The sequence below is a fragment of the Pectinophora gossypiella genome, chromosome 25 (genome assembly GCF_024362695.1).
Source record: "Pectinophora gossypiella chromosome 25, ilPecGoss1.1, whole genome shotgun sequence".
Classification (NCBI taxonomy): domain Eukaryota; kingdom Metazoa; phylum Arthropoda; class Insecta; order Lepidoptera; family Gelechiidae; genus Pectinophora; species Pectinophora gossypiella.
The window spans coordinates 6,100,998-6,111,276 of NC_065428.1; the positions used below are offsets into that span (position 1 = coordinate 6,100,998).

Here is a 10,279-nt window from a genome sequence, read left to right on the forward strand (position 1 = left end):
CTCTTTCACCATTAGAATGTTACATTATACCTCAGTAAGTACCTAAATAACATAGACTTTATATTTATTATTAGAATAAAATAGGAATCCCCACTAAAATTTCCTTTTAAATGAAAGGGACTTTCCAATCGGCGTTCCTCAAAAACACGATAGATGGCGTTGATAAGTTTTTTCTTGGTTTAAACTTCTAATTTCATGGATAACAGACATAAATGCATCTTTTGTCTTTGTTTTTGGGTATAAATGATCCTTTTTATTACACCACGGTACAATTAAAACTTCCACCCATTATTATTCTGATCAAAAAAAAATAAACAATATAAGTACTAATCGTGTGTTTGGGGAACGTCGTTTGGAAAATTCCTCATTATGACCAATCGGTGATCAGCCTTTTGCCCATTGTCGATCATAGTTAAAAAGAACACAAACCTTCTGGCGGTTTTACGACATGCCTGGAAATAAAATATCAATTATCTTTTTGAAATAAAATTATTTTTTTATTCGCTTCCAGCTCAGTAGCATAAAACTATTTTTAGAGACACGTTTTGATACATAAATTACATTAATCTGCATTCTATGATTTTTGTAAGTAGATAGGTAATTAGGTAGGTACCTACATGCGTAGCATCCTCAGGTAGCATCCCTACTTGGTCTGTGTTAGGTAGGTACAAGGCTCTCTCCCTTTCTTCCACTCCTCCTGGTTTTGGAGGAGAAAGGAAAGGGTGAGAAAACCTACTCGGCATTGGAAAAAGACCACGCACGCACGAGTCACGAGAAAAAATACTTGCAGTCATGCTCGGTCGGAACATAATTATTGGTTGGTTTGTTAAAAAAGTTTGTGAAAATGCCAGATATTCGATGAAAAAGAAATCATAATATGATATTTTCTTCAAGTTTAAGGGTTTTTTAGAAATGTTTTCAGCAAAAATGGCCAATGCTTTGTATTGTAAAACGTGGAATACATTCACAAAAAATATTAACTTATATTTTTATTAATTTATGAAAACCGGCATTAGAAAGTCCACTTCGTACACTTGTCACTCAATCACATCACTAAATGGTTGAATTGCGATTGATAATGTCAACATGACAGTCAAAATGTCAATATCAATCAATCAATAGTTTCTGTTTCTATAAAATAGAAAACGGCGCGTCTAGCATTTTGAGAATTTATTTAGAACATTTTACTGAAATTGTGTGAATGTTGAAGTGATTTTAAAATGTCTACCTCAATAGATCAAAAGGCGTATTTGCAAAAATATCTAAGCGGGTCATCTGGTGATAAAAAGAAAAAGAAGAAAAAGGTTTCAAAAGGCAAGGGGTATGTAAATCCCAGACATTTGGTTCTTTATTTAAAACACCTTTAACAGTTTCAATAAGTTACTAGCAGTTTAGGTTTAGTTTTTGTGGTTACAAATACGAATCACAACGATGAAAAAAAAATAGTGAAAAATTGAGGTTATTTTCATGGCCAAAGAATATTCATTTTGTATGGTAACTTTTACTTTATAATCATTACTAACAACAGGATAGTAGTAGTACTGAAACCTTATAGCTATATACTTACTAACAGGATGCATAAACCAGGGAAGGTATTTAATTGAAAGGAATATTGATGTTGTTAAACTGTAGAGTTTACATATACTGTTTTTAGATGTGTATTTTTGTGATGTGTATTACGGAAATTCATGCTATATTCTTTGATTGCTCTCTTTTATGATGCTTGTTGTGAAATTTCTTTTAAATCCAATCCTCTCAAACTACACTCTGAGCCGAGGTTTGCGTCTAACTGAACGCTCGGTAAGGTATGGGTAGTTAGTTCATCTTCTCTGACAACCCGAATTGGGATATAGTCTTAAACTTAGGTATGTTGTTGTTATGTTATTAAATGTAATTATGTTTCCATAGATTCAAAATAATTGATGATGACATTGATCTCACAAAACTCCGTCCGTTGGAGGGTGACGAGCTGGATATCCTCGGGGAGGGAGAGGATGCTCCACAGATCGCCGGCATCATTGACGAGAGACCTGATGAGGTGAAGAAGATGGAACAATTCAAAACTAGCTCTAAATGGCGGGTTGTCAATCAGGTATGGTGAAGCTACATGTATAATCATAATTATAGTCTTTATTTGCAATTGAAAGGGTATGTTATAAGTTGACGGTCATAATAAAACAAGTCTCCTAATGAAAATTAATTTTTTTTACGTTTAATAAAATATGTACCTAGGTTATTCATTTTTATTTTGTAATTTTAAACCAATGTGTGCGTTTTGTGTATAAGATGTTTTAAACTGTCATTTTTGTACCCCTATAAGGCAGAGGCAGAGATTATAAGGTCGAATATGGCAGACATCCTAGCTATAAGATCATTTTGTACCTATATTCTTACAAATAAAGCACTTTGAACTTTGAGCATGCTGAACTTAACCATGTAATGTTATAACTATGTTCTAATAAATAAATTTACAATTATTATTTCTAGCCTAGACCATGCCACTGTAGAGAAAAGCTCTCTCCCTTTCTTCCACTCCTCCTGGTTTTGAGCTTTCTCTTTCCAAGATGTCAAATATGCATCCAACTTGTCACACAATTTTAATAATAAATAATAATTCAATACTTTACAGGATGATGGTTTCAACAGTAAAATACAAATTCAAGAAATAAAGAAAGACATAAAAGAAGTTCAGAAAGAGAATGAATTAGTTTTCGGTAAAATGTACAGCGATTCTGAGGATGAGAAGAAGAGTGACTCTGACGCCTCTCCACCGAGGAGACAGAGCTCTGACAAAAGCAAAACCACTTCAAAGAAACCTCAAACAAACAGCGACAGCGACTTCAGTCCGCCCAGAAAGGGAAAAAGAGAATCTCCTCCAAAGAAAATTTCGGGTAGTGATTCAGATTTATCGCCTCCCAGAAAGCATGAAAGTAAATCTAATCAGAAAACTAAGGAAAGGGTGAGAAAACCTAGTCGCTGGGGAGAGGCAGATAAAGAAGACAGGAGACAGTCAAGTCCAGAATCGCCTAGAAGGTCAAAGAAAACTACTTCTCCAGTTAGAAAGTATAGTAAATCTGATAGTGACCAATCACCCCCAAGAAAGAAGAAGAATTACGACTCTGATGCTTCACCTCCTAGAAGGAAAAACCAAGCATCTCGTGACAGTCCCCCTAGAAAATCACAGAAGAATAACAGCTCTAATTTGTCACCTCAAAGGAGATTGCGAAAGAATTACGATTCTGACCAATCGCCTCCTAGAAAGTCACGGAGAGACCAGAAAAGGAATAAGACCCCAGATTCAGACACATCACCTCCTCGGAGAAGAAATTCCCCTGTGAGACAAGAAAAATCAAAATACACAGATAAATATAATAAATCTGGGAAGTATGGTGAAAGTTCTCAAAAGCACAGAAGATCGCCAGATTCAGACATGTCACCTCCTAGAAAGAGACCCTCAGGGGATAAGAGACGGAGGTCCCCAACACCCCCTAGGAAGTCTAGAAAACAGTCTCCAGAACATTCTAAGAGAAGACATGATAGTGACAGCGATTTATCGCCACCTAGGAAAGAAAAGGACGCAAGAAAAGACACTAGGTAACTATTAATTGATAATCTATGATTTTTTTAATAAACAAACTACTTCTCCAGTTAGAAAGTCTAGAAAATCTGATAGTGACCAATCACCCCCAAGAAAGAAGAAGCCTTGCCTTCAATGTTCTTGTCAGAAATTTTAGACTTTTTTAATAATTAATTAGTCTTTTATTTTAAATTTGGGTTCTATGCAGCCTACAGCACAATACGTGACTGTAAATAATTAAAAACGCATGTCGCTTCGCAACAAAGTCATGATTTACTGTGCTATCCAAAAACCTATCTGGTTATACGGTATAGAACAGTGTGATAGTATCTTTTTATACCTATTTTTGTTTAAGGGGATTCTGATGAACAGATGAGTTCACAGGGATCCCTTGGGGGATCGGGTTAGGGGATCCTAATGGACGAAATGTTCGTTCGTGAACCGAAACGACCGCCAGCGCCACCTGGCGTCGTATTTTCTCTATTGCTATAGATATGAGGCGCCATCCGCGCCCTATCCTTTTTCGCCCAATTCGAATCACTTGTATGAATGAACGCTGTCAAAAAATATCGAGTCGAGTTTCCGTTCTTTTTTTTTTAATTTCACGTATAAGCAAGGTCTGAACAATAGCCTACATGTAGCTTTAGTTTGTTTTTATTTATTTATTTTTGTGCATGTATTTATTGGTAAGTTGTACTAATAGTTTGCACCCGCAATTTTTAAATTTGTATATTATATTTCCTCGCCTTTGGTCTGGTAGAAATCGCTTTAAGCGATAAGGTTGTCATTTGCCATGTACCACCTAGTTAAGGAGAGTAAATATTTCAAATATACTTTATTGCACCAAAATATTTTTATTTTGAATATATTCAAATTCAAAAATATCTTTATTCAGTAGGTAACATAGTTACACTTTGAATTGTCAATTTTTACGTAACGAACGTCTCATCCGCCTAAAACTAGTACTAATACACCAAACTTTATATACTCTATTGTATTGTATTGTAATTCGACTTAATAATTTCAGATTTAAACCAACAAGCGACAGTCCACCACCATCGAACAAGAGGATGGCAACGAGAACTCTAGAAGGCAAGATGGCGGGCCTACAGGACGCCAAGCAACTAAGAGAGGAGAACGAAGCATTCCGACGGAGAGAAGACGAGGCGTTTAGTAGACTCGGGGACGATGTCTCGGGCAGAAACGCGCAGGCGGTGTCTAGAAAAAGTAGGTTATGATTTTAATTTATTATTTGCTTTTAGACAGCCTCCGTGGTAGACCACGCTCTAACCACTCTAGTGGTTAGAGCGTTAGGCTCACGATCTGCAGGTCCGGGTTCGATTCCCGATGGGGACATTGTCAAAATCACTTTGTGAGACTGTCCTTTGTTTGGTAAGGACTTTTCAGGCTTGAATCACCTGATTGTCCGAAAAAGTAAGATGATTCCGTGCTTCAGAGGGCACGTTAAGCCGTTGGTCCCGGCTATTAGCCGTAAAAACACCTCGACCAACCCGCAGTGGAGCAACGTAGTGGAGTATGCTCCATACCCCCTCCGGTTGATAGAGGGGAGGCCTGAACCCAGCAGTGGGATGTATATAAGCTGTTTATGTATGTATTTGCTTTTAGAAAGACTTGCAGCTGAGAGCAAACCCATCAAAGGTAAAAAAAAAAACAATAAAAAAACATAATATAATGCACACGACTATATTGCCAATTGGGCTTGTTTTATATACAGGGTGTTACTGACACCGTATCAATTCAGCTCGTGATTTTGAGTTAATATCGAGTGGAATTTTCTATCGCAAAATTATGAAATTGAAAAAAATAACTGTGCGACGGAAAATTTCCACTTGATATTAACTCGGAGTCATGAGCTGAATCATCCCCTTCAGTATTCGGCACGGTGTCAGTAACACTGAATGAAGTGATTCATTCACTCACTGTATGAATGAATGAAAAATGAATGACTGTGTATGAATGTATAGCGTTAGCGCCAAGTTAGAGTGAAGTTTTCGTCGATTTTTGTGTGACGCGCTTTATCTGTGGTATTTATAAATGATTGTAACCATTTGCTTTTCTAGCTAAAAGAGAAACATCGGAAGATAGACAAAAACAGAAAGAAAAAGCAGAAAGACAAAAGGAACTTGATGAAAAATACAAAAGATGGGGCAAAGGGTAAGTAAAAAGAATACTAAAATTATTTCTCCATGCCCCAGTGGTTGAGCTTGGGGCTCGTCTTTCTCTTCCACTTCGCTTTATCAGACGTGTCATTTCCGGAGACATTGAACGAGCACAGGTCCTTTTCGACCACATCCGCCTATCTTGTTTTTGGTCATCCTCTTGGTCTAAGCCCTGGTATATTTAGATTGGCTGTAACAATACCCACATAATCGGGAGGTCTTCTTTCTACGTGTCCAAACCAACGAAGCCTGCTCCCACCAACGAAGCCTGCTCCCAAACCAACGAAGCCTGCTCCCAAACCAACGAAGCCTGCTCCCAAACCAACGAAGCCTGCTCCCAAACCAACGAAGCCTGCTCCCAAACCAACGAAGCCTGCTCCCAAACCAACGAAGCCTGCTCCCAAACCAACGAAGCCTGCTCCCAAACCAACGAAGCCTGCTCCCAAACCAATGAAGCCTGCTCCCGCTGCTGCAATCAGTCTTAACTAAGATTCTCTTTATTAAAGAACTGCGCTCTTGTCGGTGGAGTAATCGCCATTCCTATCTTCTTCCCGCCACATACTACACCTCCTGATACGACACGAGCAGCACCTTCTCTTTTATTTCTTTCATAAATGTTCTCCTAGGTGTACCCCATCCTCTCTTTCCTTAAATTTTTCCATCTATGATGTTTTTTTATAAACGAATCGTGTCGTATCAGGTGGCCAATCACATTTCCTCTCCGGTTCTCTATTGTCTTTATTATGGTTCTTTTTTCTTCTACTCTTTCCAGCACTTTTCAGTCCTGCTTATACTCTCCATCCTCCATCAACACCACATATCAAACGCTTCCAAGCTCGTTCTGTCTCTCTGTGTCATAGTCCATGTTTCTCTCTAGAGTGCAATGCTCCTAATGTATGATTTAACTAAGATTACATAATGCTAATATACTAAAACATGTTTATTTCCAGTTTAAAACAATTAGAGCAACAAGAAGCCCGCATACAGGATTACATGCACGAGTCGTCGAAGCCGCTTGCTCGCCACAAAGACGACCGCGACCTCGAGGCGTCTTTGAAAGACATCGAGCGAGACGGCGACCCCATGCTGCAGTACATTAGGGAGCGGAAAAGAGAAAGGGGAGAGTTGCCGCCAGGTATTTATGCTTTATTTACAATATTTTAAATATACAGTCATACATACATACATAAACTCACGCCTATTTCCCACCGGGGTAAGCAGAGACTATAGAATTCCATTTGCTTCGATCCTGACACACCACTCTTGCTTCCTCCACATTCATCAATAGCTTCATACACGCACGCCGGTTCAGAGTAGATCGTATTAACTAAAATGGCCGCCATCTTGGATCGGGAATCAAGAGGTTAAACCTTTTCTAAGGACATCTCCAATTTGGTCAATGTAAGTCCTTCTCGGTTATATACAGTCATGAGCAATATAATGTACCCACTTTAGGACTCTGTCGCACTAACATATTTGACATTTAGTGAGACTTACAGTTCAATTTGTCAAAAAAATTAATGTGGCATGGTACCAAAGTGTATACATATTAATGCTCGTGACCGTACATGGTGTTAGTGACATCATATCGAATACTGAAACGATAAGGACGATTCAGACCATGAATCTAAATTAATAAAAAGTGGAAATTTTCGTCGCAAAATTCATGTTTTTTTTTAATTTTTTTTAGTTAATTTCAATTCTATACTTTTCCGATGGAAAATTCCACTTGATATTAACTCAGGATAATGAATTGGATCATATCTCTAAGTATTCGTTACGATGTCACTTACACCCCGTATGTCACTTACAAGTACGTACAGGTAGCCGTACAAGTAGGTATGTGTGTTAGCGACATCGTAACGAATACTGAGGGGGATGACTCAGACCATAATTCTGAGTTGATATCAAGCGGAATTTCCTGTCGTAAAATTTATGAAATTTTGATATCAACTCAGAATCATGGCCTGAATCATCCCCCTCAGTATTCGTTACGATGTCACTAACACCCTGTATAATAAACATAACATAAGCATACCCCGGACACTTCACACAAAGCTCTTCGGTGTAAACATACACTACACATTGACTTTATCGTACGCGCATCTGTGTGTATGACGTCTGACGCTGTACGATTAAAGACTATACGAAGTAACACATTAATGCAGTAATGTTTTTCTCTATGGTAACACTTATTATTTTCTAATTACTTACCAAAATATTTCTTACAGAGAAACCGACGTACAAAGGCAACTTCCCCCCAAACCGGTTTAACATCCGACCAGGTTACCGCTGGGACGGCGTCGACCGCTCCAACGGGTACGAGAAGAAGTACTTCGAGCAGCAGAGCAAGAGGAAGGCTTTGGAGGAGGAAGCTTACAAGTGGAGCACTGAGGACTTGTAAATCTTCATGTCAATCGTCCATATTAATACAGGGTGTTAGTGACATCGTAACGAATACTGAGGGGGATGATTCAGACCATGATTCTGAGTTAATATCAAGTGGAATTTTTCGTCGCAAAATTAATGATTTATAGTTTTTTTTTTTAATTATTTTCATTTCTAAACTTTTGCGATCGTAAATTCCACATGATATTAACTCAGAATAATGAGCTAAATCAGCCCCCTTAGTATTCGTTACGATGTCACTTATACCCTGTACCAGTACATACAGGTCGCCATACAAGTAAGTATGGGTGTTACTGATACCGTAGAATACTGAGGGGGATGATTCAGGCCATGATTCTGAGTTGATATTAAGTGGAATTTCCTGTCGTAAAATTCATGAAATTTTGATATCAACTCAGAATCATGGCCTGAATCATCCCTCCAAAGTTTTCTTTATGATGTCACTAACACCCATACCTCTTGGGGGCCACATAATGGACCCCAGGAAGTCATGGAGCTTTCTCCCAAAAAGACGTTGGATCTCTTCGAACGGATCGATCTAGAGGATATTTAAATGTAGGGATTTAGGTCACAATAGATCTGACAAGGTCGCAGTCATCTCGCGGGCTGCATTCAACACCCATACCTCATAATAAGCACACCCCGTACACTTCATACAAAGCTCTTCGGTGTACACCACACTACACATTGACGTTATCGTACACGCATCTGTGTTTATGACGTCTGACGCTATACGATTGAAGGCTATACGAAGTAACACATTGCTGCAGGTCCAGCACCGGGGTTCGACTATTATAAATGCAAAAGTGACTGCTCGTTACCTTAAACTTTTCATGTTTAAACTGCTGGACTGATTTAGATGAAATGTGAGACCTAGGGAAGAATCTAGGATATTTTTTATCTCTATTCTAGTCTATGGTCGAACTTACAGTACTTTCCAGAACGGTCTATTACCGTTATTATTTTAAAAAAAGAATGTAACATTTTGTGAATAGGAAATAAATTATACATAGGTGCTAATTCTGGCAAACAAAAACTGTTCCAAAACTAGCGGTATCTCTTTCTTTCGCTTATATTTTTTCTTTTTGGATTTTTTGGCCTGGTTACATTTACCTTACCTTTAGGCCAATCTTTCGCTTATAGTAAGTGAAGCACTATTAAAGTTGCCAAAACTAAATTAATATCTAGTTTTGTCTGTCAAAATCAGCACCAAACACCATGTGTCATCTTTATCAGGGTTCCATGACTGTTATATATTATTTCCCTCGTTTGTACAGTTTTATATCTGTGTATTTGGTTTATGAATTGTCATCATGATGAAAATGAGATAAACGTGTAAATATATGAATAAATGCTAGTTTTTACTTTGATTTTTGACTTCTTCTCACACCCCTGAGATTCCATACAAAAATCATTATCTGTATGGGCAACGTAAATCCAGTATAACCTGATTCTGAGATCTGTGTGTAGTGTTAGAAAGAATCGATCGACTTACTTAATATCGACTGATACATCACTATGCTAATGAACGTGACGACACTAGCTTTACGTACTTTGACAGATGTAATTCTTACCGCGCATTGAGACGTTTAAAATAACAAAAAGCCCAGCTGAGGCCGAATCGAGTGCAGGAAGTTTCGAGAACATAGAATACAGGTGTAAGTCTCCGTTTAGTACGAAAGTGGTGAGTATTTACTAGTATTCTTTCTCTCTATGGTACCACTTAGTATTTTCTAACACTCATCTAAATATTCCTTACAGAGAAACCGACGTATAAAGGCAACTTCCCCCCAAACCGGTTTAACATCCGACCAGGCTAAAATGTTATTGCAATATAATCACTAATTGTGTTGAATTCTTTCTATTCTTACCATGTGTCTCTTAAGCCTTAGTTCCCCACATTGCACTCCTCATTTATTGAGTGAGTTGTGTTTTTGTATGTAGGTATAATGTTTAAATGCGAAACATAATATAGGTTTACCTCGTGTGTTCATAAGCTCTGAGACGAGATATAAAAAAAATATTTTTTTGTAAAGAGTGCTGGCAAATAATTTTATACTTTTTGAATTTGGAATGATGGGAAAATCTAAGCAGTTTTCTTTTTATATTTTTT

The 10,279-nt window shown here is 37.8% G+C and overlaps 1 protein-coding gene across 2 annotated transcripts; it reads left to right on the plus strand.

The window, feature by feature from the left end:
• Positions 1–1,046: 1,046 nt before the first annotated feature.
• On the plus strand, positions 1,047–10,015 carry LOC126378083 (BUD13 homolog). Of its 2 annotated transcripts, none has more exons than XM_050026233.1 (7): positions 1,047–1,321; positions 1,909–2,092; positions 2,630–3,594; positions 4,605–4,804; positions 5,659–5,752; positions 6,708–6,892; positions 9,928–10,015. In XM_050026233.1, the coding sequence occupies exons 1-7, from the start codon at positions 1,221–1,223 to the stop codon at positions 9,984–9,986; spliced, it is 1,788 nt and encodes a 595-aa protein (XP_049882190.1). In that variant the 5' UTR covers positions 1,047–1,220; the 3' UTR covers positions 9,987–10,015. The 2 variants fall into 2 exon arrangements, with proteins under 2 accessions (XP_049882190.1, XP_049882189.1); XM_050026232.1 differs by lacking the exon at positions 9,928–10,015 and adding an exon at positions 7,989–9,530.
• The last annotated feature ends 264 nt before the right edge of the window (positions 10,016–10,279 follow it).